General features: G+C 38.1%; 2 protein-coding genes across 8 annotated transcripts in view; one reads left to right on the plus strand and one right to left on the minus strand.

The window, feature by feature from the left end:
- LHX2 (LIM homeobox 2) overlaps nt 1-16968 on the minus strand; it is a 37413-nt gene extending 20445 nt beyond the window's left edge. For 3 of the 4 annotated variants that reach the window (XM_080402504.1, XM_080402503.1, XM_080402505.1), the window contains exon 1: nt 1-16968. In XM_080402504.1, coding sequence (XP_080258630.1) covers nt 1-231 — 231 coding nt within the window. In that variant the 5' untranslated portion in view covers nt 232-16968. The other variant, XM_080402506.1, reaches the window with a different exon arrangement.
- The window catches only part of DENND1A (DENN domain containing 1A), a 231116-nt gene continuing 229190 nt past the window's right edge, over nt 16966-18891 (plus strand). For all 4 annotated transcript variants that reach the window (XM_080402471.1, XM_080402472.1, XM_080402474.1 and 1 more), the window contains exon 1: nt 16966-18891. This exon is cut by the window's right edge and continues 14414 nt beyond it. The gene's annotated coding sequence lies outside the window, so the exon portion shown is untranslated.

The raw sequence follows: 18891 nt of genomic DNA on the forward strand, positions 1-18891 counted from the left end.
CGTTTCGGTCTCTCCCCTGTCTATAGCCGAGCTGATGGCCGGTGCTTCGCTTTTGGTTCTCCGATCCATCTCGTCGATGACCCCGTGCATCTCCGAGCCGGACAGACTGTGGAAAAGCATCGCTGAGGAAGCAGAGGAAGAGGCCCCGAGTTGCTGCTGCTGCTGCTGACAGTTGTCGGGGTCCCTGCACGAGCCCAGAACTTGCATTAACCGGAGCCCTCCCCCATGCATCTAGCACGGCCGCCCCGTCTCTCCTTGGGCACCGGGCTTTTCACCCCGGCAAAGGTCTTCGGAGCGCAGCGCAGGCACTGATCCGAGGTTGCAAGGGGATGGGGTGCAGAAAAGGCGGGCGAAGGAGATGAGGGAGAGGGGGTAACTGGTGGTGTAAGCTTCGGGGCTTGGATCTAGTCTGTTGCGCGGCCCCGGCGCATCCCTCTGGGAGGCTTCTTCAGTGCAGGTCTCATTGCCCCAGGTGCGGTCCCAGGCTTTATGCTCTGGCCCAGCTGGCAGAAGGCTGGACAGGTTTACGGTTGGGAGGGATTAATAAATAATAGAAATATAAAAAATTAAACCATCTTCGTTGAGAAATAAATAATAATAAAAAAACAATAACGACAAGCCCCCTACATCGTACTGTGCGAAATTTAGAGGAGGAAACAAGGGAGAGGGAGGCTGCAGCAGGCGGAGAGCAGGCTGGTGCTGCGAGGATGGGGCGGATGCCCACCGCACGCACTCACAGTCCAGAGGGCTGGCAGCGGCGGCAGCTCAGGGGCAAAGTTTGCTCCTTCCCCCGCTCCTCCCCCAGCCCGCTGGAGCTCATTGGGAAAAGAAAAAGCCAAGGGGAAGGAGGAAGAGTTGGATGGGCACCAGATGGGACGGGCACTCGGGGGCCCCCCTCTCTCCTTAAAGCGGCGCGGCCCGCGGGGCCCGGGGCGGCTGCTCGCAAGGCGGCCGCGCCGCGGGGGGGAGCGCAGCGGCGGAGCCGGAGCCGCCGCCCGCCGCGGTGCCTGCGAGCGGCGCGTCTGCAGCCCGGGCGCCGCGCGAGGCTCCGCGCCTTTTCTACAGCCCCTCTGACATCATGTCCTGCCCCGCCGCCATTGGCTGCCGCCGCGCCCGGGCCCGCCGGCATGTGCTCGGGGCTGGGAGGCGCGGAGGGGTGTGGGGCCGCTGCTCCCGCTGCCCGCGCTGCCCCACCTGCTGCTCCCCGCCGCCGCTCGGGCGCTGCGCGGCCCCGGGATCGCCCGAGGCGGCCGCTGAAGGCTGGCACCGGCACCGGCACCCGCTCAGAGGTTTGCGTTTGCCGCCCGGTGACACTCGGCGACGTGTCACGCCTTGGAGCAACAAAGAGGCTGTCGGGGAAAACGCCTCCGGCGCGGGAGAAGTGGGGGGTCAAAAGTTTGTTTGCACTCCGAGATCATGATACCCCAAACACTTACTGCTAATCACCCAATAATGCTCATTATGAAAAATCTTCCCCCTTAGAATATAATGATTTGTGGCGCTCGAGTCCGTGAAGCTTTTCACCAACCCAGGGCTCTCCGTGTCTCTGTTTCTCAGTAGACTTAAGAAAACCAGGTCAGGAAGGTCTCTGAACTTGAGGAGAAGCTTCAGGAAGTCTCCAGAAAAGACAAAGAGTACACAGGGGAACTGTGGCTGATGTCTAAATATTTATCCAGAAGGTAGGTAGTAAGGAAGGCCTAATTGGTATTAAAGATGTCAAATATCACACTTCTAATTATGTTGGGGAAGGTAGCACAACGGAAGGTAAATCTGAATGCACATTTGAGATCATGAGACACACTGCTTAATCCGTGGCTGGGAATTATTACATCACTTAGTGTATTCCTGTTAGGTGTTGTTTTCTGACATAGTGATTTGCCTCTTACAGGTGTAGTGCAGTTCAGACCAGCTTTGCTAAAATTTGAATTACTCCATTTGCAGTCAAACTTCGCTGGTTTTACATGTTCTGTTCTTGCAATAATCTAGGCTTTTTATCATCTTTCTGTTGGGATTGCTCTGTGTAGTTAAATACATTTGCATGTCACAGAGGAGAACAAAGTGTCTCTTGTAGAAATGCATATGAAATAGCCACAAGACCCCTCAAGAAACCATACAGAATGCAAGCTAATTTGGTGTCTGTGGGAACTATCCAAAGACTGTCCTAAAATCAGGCCTTGGAAACAATGGAAGTTCATGTTTTAATTCAGATTAGAATTCTGCATTAGTGGAGCTGTACAGCATTTATCTTGATGAAGTAATCTTTCCCTTCCTCCGTTAAATTGCAAGGCATTTCAAATGCCGTCTGTGATGGGAGATTTGCCTCCAATAACAGATGTGGAATATTGCTCACTGGACACCACACGCACCACTGTGGAACACCCTTGTGTTATCTTTGCTTAAGCAACTTGCTTAAGTATTATTAAAACATCCTTAGATGATTTAATACCAGTTTAATTCCCTATCCTATAATTGATTACATACGTTTTGCAGTTACGAAGGGTCATGGATTCATATGCTCTGCCTGACAGTGCTAATTATTGAAAAGATTTTATATATTTAACTGAACTAAAATACAATATTTTATGTAACAGTATTGCCCAAGTGGTTGGAACCAATAATACCAATAGCATGCTAAAAAGGTATGGCATGACCTTCAGTTCACAAGCTATCTCTGATTATCTTCTTAATGGATATACAAACACAAGAAGACATCCAACCCTTGCTACCAAAACACAAGGAGAGTAACTGAATGTAAACATAAAGCTGCTAACGTACACACTGACACATGAATGGCATTTACATTGTTCAGAATAAAATCCAGGATAGTCTTGAATAATGAGCAAAAAACCCCCCAACGCTATAGCAAAATAATCTGTAGAATCAAACACAGACTCATTTGAAATGAGAGTTTTTTTCATTAAAAAAAATGGCGCAGCTAATAATAAAGTCTTTTAACCTGTATTTTGTTATAGGTGACAGGTGAACAAATCACAGGTCTTGAGTTTCTCTACCCTGCCTCTCTTGGTAACGTCATCTCCAGTACCATCTGCTACCTACCAGACAAACAGACCAACCACATAATGAGGTACCAGCTTCCACCCAGCTACCGTGACTAAATCAGAACAAAAGATTCAACGCCTCCTTCAACAAAGGAACACAAGTCTAAGCTGTCTTTGCTAATTGCTGGGTTTCAGGTTGTCTGTTACAGATTTTAAGTGAGCTACAAACTTCCATCAAATACTTATAGCTGTTGGATAAAGGTACTAAGAATAAAACATAAATGGAAGCAAAAGGTAAGAAAGAAGAGAAGAAAGCTTAGAAAATAAGTAACTACTTACGGTAATTTAAAGGCTATGGAATAATATAAACATGAAAGACCAGGGGGCAGAGTGATTGATATCTCATATGTTTTCAATGCCCCTACGGTTATTAGACTGCAATATATGGGAACATACAATAAACTATGAATTAAAATGTAATTGTAGCTTCAGGCATCTTCTTCATTGTCTGCTGTGGTGTTATGTCTTCATGCACCGTGATTGACAAGGTGTAATTAATCATCTTACTCAGTTGTAAATATGGGCACCCTTCACAGTAGGCATCAGGAAGTGTGTACCAGCAAAGGAAGCAATAGTTGACGCTGATATACCATTAAATCAAAATCAGAACGCTTATATGTTCAGAAATGTGTGTTTGGTGTGACGCTGTTATCGTTTATTTCTAAAATACTGTACCAACAGATTTACTTGATTTGCAAGTTAACTACAACATTAACTGATTTTATTTATTTTGTCTCTTCTTCATTTTTATAGGCAATGATGTTGTTCTCCTAAAATGTGAGACAGTTTGCTTCTTGTCAGCAAGTGGAGCTCAGCTCTTCATCTCCCTGAGTTGCCGGAGACAGATTAGCATGCTTCAAATTCAGTTGCTCTATGGACTGACTTGAAACGATTGAGGGAAATTATTACTCCATTCATATTTCACTTTTTGCACTGCTTATATACTGAGTTAGACACTTTAGGTAATTTTAAAGTGAAAGAGAATAATGAAATAACTGTATTAAGAAACACTATTCCATTTAAAAATAGGATATTTCTTGTCACAAATGCTTCCCCTAACTGTGAATGAATACATTTTTTAGGATTTTTTCAGTATTCCAGGGCAAGAAACATTTTATATCTGTTTCTTTTTCTAAATGATTACTATCCATATCCAGTTAGTGCAAAAATGGTGTATGAGTCATGGGAAATTTAAGTGGTTTGTCTCAGGAAAATTTGGTGGTATGCATTTTTTTGACGCACATGGAGCTGCTGAATGAATAATTGGCAACCTATTTAATGTCCTTTGCTTTAAAGCTGTCTAGTACGTTTGCCGTTTAAAAAAATGTCTTTCAAAGCTGTTACATATGTAACAAAAAGAGGTTGCTATCACCATTCTGACATGAACAAAGCCATACAGTGTGCTGCCTGAGGTACTTCTACCATGGTATTAATTACAAACACAATAATAAATGAAAATTTGCAAAGTTCTCAAATTCCATTTCTTTGCAATACCAGCTGATGAATGTTTTACAAAAGAATGCAGTAAAAACATCAGTCTAGGAATTGGCTATTAAATACTACCTAAGCCAAGCATTTTGGGGAGAGTATGGGATCTGTTGAGTCTGTAATTTCACCGTTTACCCCGATGGTGTAAGATCTCTAGCTGTCTCAGAAGCAAACCGAGCTTAAAACAGTAGCGCACTTTCAAGAAGATGATTGACTAAGAATGTGTTTTATTTTGATTTGAAAACCTGTCAATCATAGATAGAATAGACCAAATAATATTATTATATAATATCAACTAATTGTATTTGTCTGGTAAACCAGGAATATGCAGGAAAGATAAATAATACAGTTTTAAAGGAAATTATTCAGAATGTTTTGCCCAGATGTGCTGAAATAGTCACTGGTACAAGCAATAGACTTCAGATAAAAATACAAGCATGTATGTATAGATGTGAGAAAGAAACAAGATGCCCACGATCTTACATATTTCAGTTTATATGGCCACAGCTATTTAAACAATTCCAAAACTGCCTCTACGGGTGTCAAAGAGGGAGGGAAATCTTCAACCACATGATCTTCTCTCCAGAGTCCTGTTAAATCCACTGAACTTAAAACAGAACAAGAAGTGTGAAATATGGGTTTGAACATGTTATGTCAGAAATGTAAAGGTTGGAAGCCTTTTTAGTAACCGATATTAATATTGTATTAAATGTTATGAAAAGGTAGGTGTTGGAGAGAAGGGCTGGGCTCATGTGCAATTTTGTCAAGGTTTTTATCTGTGATTATGATTCCAGATGTATCTATTCCCTGAGGAGAAAAATGAAGTAAAGTTGGCATGTGACATGTGTTTTAAGGTGTTTGGCACAGTTTCCCAAAGTGATGACAAAATGTTCATTTTTATTACAATGAAATGGTAAAGAAAATATGATTCTGAAGGTCAGTAGCTGTATATTTAAGATAGCTTTGGAGATTTATTTTGGGGAACATAGATTTTTGGTGGGTGTTTAGATCTGATTGCCTGACTTGAGTATCTACCATAGTAAATAATTCAAGTAGAATAATTTTTACAAAATATGAAGTGGCAATAACTAGAAAATCAGTAAATTTCATGCACAGAATATGGCAAAGATTGCAAAAACATGTATTTGCATCTAGTAGTGTAGCTGCTTCTTAGTGGTTTTTTACATCTATTTACTATGCACTAATCTTTTTGCTCTACAGTTAAAGTTCAAGTAAGTGTAATAAGATTCTTTGCAGGAATACTTTTTTAGTTTAAACGGACAGATTATTTTTTTTTTTAAACAAAGTGGGGAAGGTATTTTTTTGGCAAAAACTATTTTGTCTAAATGCACATTAAGAGTTTAGATAAGAAAGTCGCCTATGGCTACCCAGCTCCCTTCTCTCTTCCTTCCAAACCCTTTCTGTGTAATAGTATCAGTAATTCCATGCTGACAGCAGGGCACCCAGGGCTACATTACCAGGCAAACACTCACTCATAAACATTTTACAAGTTCAACATCAACCAATCCTGGAGGTTTGGGAGGCTGCCCTGATTGGGTATATCATGGATTTGGTAAACACGGCTACATAACAAAAATAAGGTTTGTAGAGAAAGAGTCCAATAGCATTGCTTTCTTTGAATAATCAGAGACTAAGAATATGATTAATTCCATATTTTATGAGTAAACTTCCACAGCTCTGTATCCATCTGCAAATATTCAATGTGATGTGCTCAATACATTCCTTTCTGTTCTACAACCACATTTCTTTGTGAATTTAACCACATCAGAAAGCACTTCAGATTTCTAACACAAATATTAGATGCATTTAATGTAAGGAAGCTTCCTTTATTGGAGGTGATTGGGAACATTTTGTATTTTATAGGTATATTTAAGAGGTTAGCAGTAGGGGGGAATCGTCTGTGGAAAATCTGTCTACAGCTGAAATTTTTAGATGCAGAAGTGTTGCTGAAATGCCTAATACATTCACATTCTTTTGTTAAGTAGCTTACAGGACTATCCTCTTAGCTACCAGATACTTCTTTTTCTTTCTTTCTTTCTTTTTTTTTTTCTTTAAGTCAAACAACATTTCTTTTTTCCCCCTCTTTTTTGTTATTTTCAGGAGTATATACTTGTTTTTATTTTTTCTGTGCAATCAGAAGATTTTAATTCTCAAGGGCTTTACTTTTTCTATGTACAATTTTGTTGCTCTTTTCAGTAATCTTCTGCAACTTTATTTTATATTTAGTGCATGCATGAGAAGTGTACAGCCCCTTATTTTCTAGTAAATTATTGATAATGATTTACAAGTTTTCACAGATTAATTTTCCATGGGGTAAATTTTCTCCAATATAACAGCTCCAATTAAAGAAAAGAATGGCAAAGGTTAAGGTGTTTCATAATACGGTTTAGAAATTAATTTTTGAAGTCCTTGTGTTTATATTTTACATTTAGAATCCTATTTATACTTCAGTATAAGAAAAATAATATGGAGAGTTTGAAAATTAGAAGTCTGGTATTTTCCAGATATTGAAATGTGCCTGCCTAATGAAGGCAGAAGACTTGCCCACTAGATTTATTTTAAAGCAGTGCTTTTAGATATTCATAAATTAAAATGGCAGTTTTCAATGAGATACTTAATTACAATTTTGATATTTGCAAGATACCTGACCATTTAATATTTCTCCTTTATTTCTCTGAGCTGATCTAATTGTACCTCTCTATTTTGCATTTATTTCTCTTTGCAAACACTACATTATTCACTCTATCCTGTGCTTATTAAACAGTGCCACCTGCACCAAATGAAACAAAGCTTCTCCATCAATCTATCCCAGCTAAAGAACCCTGACTATATATTATAATTAATTGAAGCTCAATTGAACACTTGAGTCTGAACTAGATACAGTAACCTGAAAAAAACATAAAAAAAAATAGGATGTACTTTAAAGAAATCTTTTAAATGAAAATGTTCACTCAAAACTGAGAACCTAACCTTGTACCAAGCACTCTTCATCATCTCTGCACAGTACCTCAAGTAGCAATTAGCAGGTCCTTTAATTAATTAACTATTCCCTGTACATCACAGGGATTTTTGTGGCACTAACGTCATCCCTCATAAGTGAATACCAAATTCAGTCAATATTTTGTCACTATAAACCCTTATCTGGACTACCTGAATGCCCACCGCCTGCCTCTGAAAAATGATTTCAAAACACAGAAAGCAGGTATGGAAATCAGATGCAAACTTTACAGTACTAGCCTGGGTAATGAGAATGGGTAACGCTAGAAATGGAGCAGTAGATGCACGGAATCTTATAGTAAATATTTGCAATAGGAAGAAATCAGATAAGATACAAACTGAAATAGTAATGATGAAATCTTAGAAATATAATTAAATAAAATTATTTTATAAACAAATCTGAATGTATTTTCAACTTTCAAAGTGCTGCAGACTTCGCTCACTGTGCTGCCTATCTTTAACACTGTCCGCTCTCAGACAAGAACAGATTAATTAAGTGGCAGGTCAGACACAATAAGGTGAAAGGGCACTGCCAACCAATCAGTGACATTTTGCCAATTTTATACTTTGCAAACTTTTTATATAAGTGTGGCTGATTATTTTCAATGTAATTCTCATTTGGAAAAAAAAAAAAAAGTAGTTTTAAGGAAATTAACACCTGAAAATGAAACACAAAATACATATTGCTGGTTTTAAGATTTACAAAAGATGCAGTATGTAAATTTGTTTATATAAATATGTATAAGATATATGACTGTACGAGGCTATGTGTGTGTGAATGAACATATGTGTGTGTATCCATCTATCTATTTGTAGATTCAGACAGAGACATATGTTATCATTTCTTAGAAGCAAATATCTGCAGAAATAAGTCTTTGTGTTCAGTAGTTTTCTGTAATGTGTAGTAAGTTTATCTTGAAGAGATTTCTGTGTTCAGGAAAGATCTTGTGAATTTATGTAATGTACAGCATAATGAAATCAAATAAAGTATGCCTCATGATTTTGCACAATTATACATTAGCACTCTCAACATGTGTAATATTTTGAATTATGGAACAAACCTTATAGATAATTTTTAAGTAGTAGATAATACATATAGTGGACTTGCAGAAATAGATGCTGTAGAAATCTCAAGAAACAAGAAAGAATTATTATTCAAATAATTTGGGACTTTTGCCAAATGATATTATAATAAAAAACCCCAAAATAATTTAATTGGGACTAGTCATGAAGAGTAATATTTATTAAATTACCAAAAGATAGTAACTGTACCTTAGTAAGATTTTCTATTTTGTAAGAGTAACAGAAATTTCCATTTTTACCTCATGGATTCTTTTACATCACTGTTACTGCAACTTAAGTTTAAAAAATTTTGGCATGAGCAAAATGTAAGGCAAAATGCAAAGGTCAAATGATAAGCTATGATTGTAGCTCTGTTTTTGCTGTGTAAATCTGCTCTTATCAATAATTCACTATTCATGTTTTACAAAGATTCTATCTTTACATTTTTTAATTAGCACTTACACTTTTACAAAGATAATTAAAAAATAGGAAATATTAATATCTGTACTTGGAGTCCTTATGTAATAATTTACTACACATTTTCCAATAAATTTGGCAAATGAATACTCTATTTTGATACATCAGTCTCAAACAAAGGTGGACTCTGATGCAATTTTTCACTGTTTATTTCCCTGAATCTTTTGGGATATAAAGAATCGTGAACAAATACTTAACAGTCTGATCAATAATCATTGACCGTTGTGAGCCCCTCGTACTCTAACAAGCACAGCTTGATCATGTATATTTGATCATTGTAAAATTTCAAAGCACCCTGATACAGCAGAGCAAGTCTTTCTATGGTATCTTTTTGCTGTTTCATAAAGTACACATTTCCCATGATTTAGCTTTACCATTAATGGAAACTTATTGCACCTATATTTGATGAAGCTCAAGATCATGAATTTCAGCTTTATATATCCACAGTATTTCATATCGATGGTAAAAATAAACCACTATCCTAATGTTTTAGGATAGGAAACTCTGGATGTGCCTATGGATTCAATGGACCCCAGAGTGCAAATCTAAAAAGCCCTATCGTTATAAATCTTGCATTCCTGTTAAGTGTTGGCATGCACATTACACTGAGGTGTGTTAAGTTTATTTTAGTGGAAAAATTTTTAGTAAAAACCTTTCCCTTGATATCCCTTTAATTATATGTTCACATATGTATAAAATAAAAAATATTCAAGTTCACAGCTGTGTTAGCCCTCAGCCTTATTAATATCATGTAAAGAGATAAAGATCTAAGTAAAAAATATTTACAGTGAAAAACGTCTTTGCAGAACTTTATTATTGTTTGCAATTCCACATCCAGTGTTTTTTATACAGGAATTTCAGATTATCATTAAAATATAACATCGATGCCACATTTGAATAGCTGCCTTTTCTGCTTATAATCATAATGTTTATTCTAACTTTCTGGGCTTATTGTTTTAGACAGATATCAGTTTAATTAGCTTAAGCTGTCATACTCTAATAAATACAGACGGGTTGCCTGGTTCGGGAGGAGGAAGGTGGCTGCAGATTTCAGGAGCAGAGACAGTTAATGCTTTGTACATTATGATGTAAACAGCAAAAGGACAAAAATAATTACCTGATAAACTTTCAATTTCTGACTCTTCCCTATATGCTTTCTGACCAATTTTTCTATAGAAAATCCATTCAAATTAGGCAAGTCCTCTAAGTATCTGCAGCATCTGCTGGTTCAGACACCTTCCTTTATGCAGAGTACCATTTTCATATGATAATACATGTAATATGATATAGAATGACAGAATGCATGACAGTTGCCCATAATACATAGAAAGTCACTCAAAGGACAGAAGCGACATTTGGATAATTAGCATCCATTGGGCAGTCAATCATGCGAATAGAAAAAACTGAACAAAACCCACAATGGAGTTAGAAAACAAAAGGGACCCTAGCCAGTCTCAGGATTAACTGCTCTAAAGCGATCTAAATGCTTTTGTATCTAAAGAACTGAGGCTCCCAGGGCTGCCCTGTTCCCCTCTAGATACCCAGGGAACTAATTGTGGCGATCAAAGTTAAAGCATTCTCTCTTCTTTATAGACTGCTAAATACACAGAAAAATTATTTCTCCATTCGTGTTCATTAAACTATTTTAAAGTTAAAAAACTGATGCCATGTTCTTTTGCCAAGTGAAATGAGCTAGAGTATTGAGATTTTCCTGCTTTTATGGGAACACAACAGCCCATTTAATTTAAAGTCTGCCTTTGTTTGAATAATATTATTTTGCTGTTGTCCAGTCTGCTATCTCTTTCTTTCTGGATAACGAAGGCAATTGTCATTAAAAACTCTTGTGTGAGAAAATCCTGAAAACAGCTAGGAATAATAATGATAATAACAAAGCCCATTAACAAAATTAAGAAGGAAAGGTCTCACAATTTCTTAGTAACTGCCACTTCATAAAATAAATAGCGTATTTTTTCACTCAATATATGCAGCTCAGAATATTTCCGCTCCCCAGATTAGTTGGAAGATGAGGGCAGCCTCCTTTAAAGCTCCATCTAACAGAAGAGAGAGAGAAAGAGAAGAGATACAGAGAGAGCCCCAGGATGTGGAAAGTCATGAAAATACCTACCCTGGAGACAGTATTCCCATAGGATCCTTTTCATACAAATTCCAACTTGCCTAATGCCCTTAATGAATGAAATAAAGAGAGAATTCAGAAAGGCCCATGCTGATGGCTCCTGCTGGAAAGTGTGTGGTTTAAGGCATAGCTGCAGCAGTTCTGGGAGGGAATCGGCTCCGGTCCCCATCAGCCAAGCAGACAGGAATCACTGGGGCGAAATCTTCCCCCTCACACATTTGCAATTGACTTGAAATAACATCACGACACCTTTGGATAATTGACGCCTTCTTACCTTTCGTTGTCCTTTGTAATTAATATTTGTAGATCTAGAGGTTTCTCCCAGCCACAGATAACAGGAAGGTGGAAGGGGTGGGGAGAGAGAGAGAGTGCGTGTGTGTGTGTGTGTGTGTGTGTGTGTGTGTGTGTGTGTGTACGTGAGTGTGTGCGTGCGAGAGAGAGAGAGAAACAGAGAGAGAGAGAGAGAGAGGAAAGAGAGAAGCACAGAGAGGCTTTGGTTGTGTGTCTCTGTCTGGGGAATGGTGCGTTGGTGTATTTGTATGGATGTGTATTTGGGGCTCTGTAAACCTCTGGAGTTCTAAAGGCAAGATAGAAGTGAGAAGTGTGATGAGCTGGGTCTCCCTTGTCAGTCGTGACAGAGTTTCAGCAGCAGTGACCTTCAACCCTTTTGCTCTGTGTCAGCCTCAACTTGAGCCCCTTGCCCAGCTGCTGTGCCAGCGCCAAAATGCAGAGAAGGAAAGAGGGACAGCAGAGGTAAGGAGGCAGAGAGAGATTGAGATCAGAAGGGCTTTTCGCCCAGTCAAATGGGCCTCTGGTGACAAATCAATCACGGCCTGTTCAAACCAATGATGCTGCCAGTCTCCAGCTTGCCAAGCCCTCCACAACCTCCCCCAGCTCTTCTGGCTCTCCTGCATGACACTCAGCTGATGACTGGGGCTCCAGTCAGAGCAGGGTTGCTTTTTACAGGTTGATTTGGTCATTAGCATCGTTTCTTCTCTATCTCCCTCTTGCTCTGCCTTTGCCTACCATCTATTTATTTATTAAATATTGAAAGCTAATATTAGAAGAGGGATTGTGACACACAGAAACACTTGTATATGAGTTTGTGTACTGCCTTGCTAAAAGTATCCAGATTTATTTATTTTACTTTATACACTTAGGAAGAGCTACCTGTTTTAATGTAATTAGTAGATCTGATCAGTGTAATCGAGGACAAAGAAAGCAGGCCTTAGAAGATCCTCACTCCACCATCTCCTTCCCTTGATTTACTTCACACTAGTAAAACTGGCTTCAGTATTGTATTCCACTACACCCATAGGACAAGAATTATTTTTCAGCTATCTTTTTTTGAAGACATTGTTAAAATACAATTTTGAAGTCCCTTTTAAAGCTATGAGGCAGTTCCTTAGCTGGAACAAATTTGCATTGCCACTGAAATTCTTGTATTTCTATGAGTGCGTAGTGATAAAGTATCAACTAAGGTAGAAAAACAAACAAAAAATTGCTACTAAATCATAATAAATACTTCTTTCAATAATGAATTTAATATAAATATCTGGAAAATCTTTTAAAACAGTTGAAGAGAGAAACAGCAGTATAAGAAGAGCGCTTAAAAGTTTAGAAAGAACAAAGTACTCTCGTGCGGGTTTTGTGATCTTAGGAATTACACTCTCCTTGCCCCCCCCCTCCCCCAGGCCCCAATCACTCATACAAAGGGGGAAAAGAAGTCAAAATAAGGTATTAACAGAGAATATATTGCGCTCTCTTAGTCCTCTCTAACCTTAATCCCTGGAATAAAATCCTCCTCCTGACAAAAAAAAAAAAAAAAAAAGAAAAAAGAAGAGTATAGCACATTAAGAAAAAGGGAGAAGTCCCTCCTCATCCTCTCATCTTTAGTGCTAACCTCTTAGCTTAGAGATATCTTGTCTGCATAGTCAGGGAAGTCTGTGTACATTTTTACGAACAAGTTTACACGTTGACTATCCAAGAGCAACTGGTCAGCCTTGACAGTGTGGTGGGAAGGAATGATGATGGAGATGTATAGAACAGAGCTGAGCTCTTCCAGGCTCTGTTAAAGAGAGCTTGAGCAAGATACAGCAGCATCAAAAGTATAGCAGAATATACTAAAAAATGTCTCCCCTATCTCCTTTCTAATATGACTGAACTCTGCGAAACTGAAGTGAAGTGCATTGCAGATAGCAGTGTGGGGTGTTGAACAGCCTGTAGCTGGAGAGTGCTTCGGTCTTTATCTTCAAAGCTGTCCTGTCAAATACAAGGTCTTTTAAACATCAGAGGGATAAAGTTTCTGATTCTGAAGGGTTCGTTTTCCTCTTGGTTTTCCTCAATCAGAAGTTAAGCCCATACGACCCCCACAGTAAGCTGGCTCCAGGATTGCTGCCCTGCTGCTTGCCCCATGATTTGGGGATGCTTGTATAGAGCAATCTTGATTTGCTCACTGTTTGTTGAGTTCAGTTTTCTTCATGTTAGTTCTTTCTTCCATCTTACATGTCTTAAGGCTTTTGCTGTGTGGCAGTGAATTGAATCTTATGAACTTAAAGGAAAATTGTGGCTGGGACTTGGAGAATATTAATCTGTTGCAGAAAACGCTGAAGCCTGAACATGTGAGAATTGAACTAATGAGTTTTTTCCTCATTTCAGTCTCTCAGTCTCTTTTTTAGCCATACCTTAATTGCAGTGTTTCCTGACAAAATAATCCTAGCTCCTAAAAAATTCAAATGTGCACCTTCATTTCATTGCTCGTCCTTCCTTTTACCAACATAATAAAAGAATTAAGATGATTTTCAAAATAATGTGTCTTTCTCTCATCTTATTGTCAATAAATAAGTACTACACCTAAATCTAGTTGATTTCTAAAATTAAAATTCATTACATTTCTGGAAACTCGAACTATCAGCTCCATGCATTTTAATTAGATTGTCTATTTTTTCATTTATTACTAATACATTCTTCTTAACTATGATTTATTTGTTAAACAAAGTGCCATAATCCGTCACTTATTCATCTTAATTTCAGCAAAATTAAAGTAGTCGCTGTTATATTACACCTAATTGCACTTGCAATGAAAAGAACGGAGATGTTAATCAAAATAAATTGAAGATAAACAATAAAATCATTAAATCTTTGCTGCAGTAAGTGTAACTAATCAGTTTTGACTTGAAGCGACCGAACACAAATAATGAATCTGTCAGTGAAGACGCGCTCATTAAATACAGCCTAGTCCGCTAGGGTCCTGCAGGCAGCCTGGAACACACAGCCCGGCACAACCCTCTGGTGCCTCCCTGCTATTAGGGGAAAGCGAGGGAGAAAGAGGAAACTGTACACCATTTTCAGGACTAAATGTATCTATATCTTGCAGTGTGATTAAGCAAAGATGCAAATGCCACAGGTATACAGCTACTCCTGTAAACACTGTACCAGGAACAGTGAAAGACTGTTTTATTCAGCAACCAGCAGGTCAGAGATTAGAAAAAGGGGAGAAAGGGAAACAAAACACAGCAATTTGGAGGTATGAAGCACTTGGTCTTAAAAGTTATTAGAAGTACTAGTTTTATAGCAGATAAATGAAGGTGGCATTGTGTTAAACCATGTATTTTAAATATGTTTTGCACTAGTATGAGATAGTGATTATAGTCCTCTGCTATACCCACACAGTAGGGACAATGTATGGATTAGTAATTGAAGCTGTTCATATACTCATTGTCTTTCTATCATTTACCACTTCCAATCTTACCAGCTTATTACAAGGGACAAAATGAGAATTCCAGGTATTTCCAAAGATGTTACACTGGCAAAAACTCCTGTATCTGAGCAGCCTGGTGAGCAGAGCTAGAGCAATCTACACTTTCTACTTCAGCTTTTAAATTGTTTACTTAATTATTTGAGTTTCCCCAATGGAGTATTTGTGAGTAATCATTGGCGAGCATGAATTTACATGGCAAGGAGCTATTTTTCTTTAAATACTTCTGAGCACTACCTTTTTGTCTGATATGAGACAGCAGCTAAGCGCAGATATAAAACACAAGCAGTGGACCCAGTTCTGTGGTTCTTAGGATTAGATTGAACTATGTCATTATTTTCTTAAACAGCATTATCAGTTTCTAAACTGAAGATAATGTTCTGTATTTTCATGTTTCCCCCCATGTTATATCGTTTTACTTATTTGCAAATCCGACTGTCCTTTGTCTTAACCATTTACTAAACAATGTATTTCAGTTTAAAATGTTGATTAGCACAAAGAATGTCTGCCTTGCTCTTGGAATCGTAACATAACCGATCAACACTTTACAATGCTAATGCTTTTCTACTGTATGTTAAACAGTGGTCAGTGCAAATGATACAGTAATGGTTTTAACAGTTAATATGCTCTAGCTCAAACATATCAGAGAATTACACATATTTTTTAGTTTACTTTTCATTATCTATGGATAAGAAACAGGCAAGATAACCTCTGAGCAGGAGGCTACTTCTAGCTCAGTTTTCTTCTTTCTCTTTTTCTGTATATAGTTCATATTTGGGTCATAACAAAAGAAATCACAGGACAACAACGATTCATGGCCTGATTACAGTGTTGGATGACTACTAAGCAAGTTTTTTCCCCTCTGTTTTTCTCATCCTAGTATGATTTGATTTTTGTTAATAATTAGTTTTTTTAAAAAATAAAAAATCTAGCTGATGGACTTTATATTTAGTTTCTGTTCTGCATCTTTCCAGTATTTATAATGCTTAACGTGAGACTTGACATTTCTCAAGGCGCTCATTTAGAATGATTTATATGGGCTTTGCCAGTTCAGTGGCAGGTGGGTAATTCTAGAAATTAAATATTACCTGTTTTTTACTGATAAAACTATAAGCACTTAACACAAGTAGTAAATATTACTATACCTGATATATAGAAAAGGTAATAAAAATACAGACTGAAAAGTGGCTGGCAGGATAGGAACCAGGTAATGATAAAAAATTAACAAAAGGATGGACCTGATCCTTCATTAGTCAAAAACTCCTACTGACTTCAGTCAAAATCTACCTTGAATGAGAATGATACAGGGCTCCAGAGCTGTATAGTGGCCTGTGTAAAGTTAATCTGAGAATCTTATTCCAGTTGCTTTCAGCAGGTCTCTAAAAAAAATTCACCAATACAAGTGACACTAATTGGACCCCATGTTGGGAGACTTCGCAGAGGAGCTTACGATTGAATGGGCCTTGGAAACTGAACTCCCTCTCCTATCTAGATATGGCTCCTTGAGGTCACAGTTAAAGCACACCAGGGGGTCAATGTAGAAGAAGGTTGCTTTTTCTTCACTTGTGCTTTACCTTTTCTGCAGCTAGAATACTTCAATATTCAGGCTTCTCAATGTATCACTTTATATGTGCTCAATATTTTAACTACCCTCTGGGTTTTTTGGTTGGGTTGTTACACCCCCCCACCCCCCACCCCTTTTTTTTTTTTAAATGTAAAGTGTTTCGGACTTTGTTCAAGCAAAATATATTTCAAAAACAGAAGCACTGATCATACGTAGTTATGAACCTGAATCACATGTAGCACATACACAGTGATTAAGAAAAGAGTGTGGACAGCCTGCAGAAGAGGAAAGATTGAAGGAATTTGCTTTAGCCCCATTATGAGCAACAGTTGATGGTTAGGTATCTATAAATATGTTTCAAGAAGTCAAGGTGAGATTTCAGTTTGAATAGGAGACGAGTTTGGAATAAATAAGTGTATCTGACAGTTGGGAACATAGGGATGATAGCTTAATCTGTGTTTTGACAATAAGATTACACCAAACTAAGATTTGGTTGGAAGTGAGAGAAGGCAGCAAACACATAGCTCAGCTAAATACCTTCAGAAAGTTGGAGATGTAATGTCAGGATGAAGGATAAGTGATGAAATTATTAGAGATGCAAAAGAAGAACCATGAAAGGACAAGGGTCAGGGAAATCAAGGACAAGATGTTAAAACCTAGAATTCAGTCAACAATTCTGAATGATGAAATGTTAAGGGGGATGAAATTGGAATAGTAGTTCTCAGCTTTAACAGAGAAGAAGTCTATGCTCTACACAGATCAGACTCTTAGGTACTCAGCTATTATAGTAATAGTTTGTGTGTAAGTATGTAAACCGATTAATCATTATGGATACATAAACCAGCCCCCACCCCCAGATGGATACACTTCCTTGTTTTTATTCCTTGTTTTTATGCATGTATGCATACACACTGATTTGATGGCCAACCAGTAATCTAATATAGCAGCACAGCAACTATAACTCTGACAGAAGTAGCAAAGGAAGTAAAATAGAAGAGATTCTTTAGAAAGCGAAACATACTAAACTGTATCAGAATGTAATTTTGAGCATAACAGATTATAATCCTGGGAAAGGACTTGAACCCCAGGACCTCTCAGTTACAGAAAACTAATTATGTGAATTTGAGCAACATGTGCTTTCCCAAGGAACACTGCAGGTTCCTTTTGACCAAATGTTTTTTCAGAATTTGGTATGGTTTATTTCAATAAACTACTGGATTTACTACTGGCTTTTCCATTTTCCACATTTCAACATGATTCATATATTATTAAAATTTCATTTAGCAGAGGTAAATATTCAATCTGATTTCACTCTGCACGAAGAACTAAAATTCAAACTAGCAATTTCAACAAGTTTGAACACTGCAAAACAGCAAGTCCTTCTCTCAGGTTAAATCCAAAGATCCTAAAGTCCTTCAGCAGCTTTATATATTATCATGAAGTAAGTATTATGGAACACAAAGGTGGGAAAATTCTTGTCTTTACCGGTCACCTTATACCATCCTTCTTTCCCACAGTTTTTATCTTGTAGATCACTGAGTTGGTGCAAAAACATCAGTCTCTTAAAGGTTCACTTTACAAACCACCTAATTTTGTCCGTTACTTTGCTGATTCTATAAAACATTTCACTCTAGAAGGGCAACATTTGACTAATGTCTAAACTGGTATCTTCTTAATTGTGAAAACCAGTGTCTTCTGTAGCAACACAGGAAAGAGAAAATGCCACACTCTTATCAGCAGTCCATCTAATCCAGTGGCCTGTCCCCAGAAATGATGAGTCCTATCAGAATTCCCAGTGTTCTCGAGGGAAAATGCTTCTTAACTCCAGGTAGTTGGGATGTGGCTCATTTCTCCTCACATGTGTAGTAGTATCCTAAAACTAAACCAAGTCACCTAAGCTCTCAATTCAATGGAGAGAAAAAGACACCTTCAGAGAGGGATTAATCCCACAAATTTTAGGGCGAGATCACAGTCCATGTAAGGCTCTCTGTTTCTTTCTACTAATAACTGAAACTCTAGTCAACTAGCCTAGACTGCTCTGGCTGTCAGGTGAGAGTAATCCTATACACTGCTAGCATATGCACCCCTTAAATTGTTCACACCAAGTGATATATATGTCTAGTTATTTTTTAATCTTTTATAAACTTTTGGAGCTCATGGTATCTGTGGCAGAGAATTCATAGGCTATTTATAAGTTGTACTAAAAAAGAACTGGAAACAATTCTCAATTACTTGCTTCCATTTGGACTGGGCAACCCATTGCTTTTGCATTAGGAAGAGAAGCAGCTGGTCTGTAGTATCTCTTTCTGTATGAAGTTACACAGCTCTACCC

Source organism: Falco punctatus, assembly GCF_963210335.1.
Source record: "Falco punctatus genome assembly, chromosome: 9".
Classification (NCBI taxonomy): domain Eukaryota; kingdom Metazoa; phylum Chordata; class Aves; order Falconiformes; family Falconidae; genus Falco; species Falco punctatus.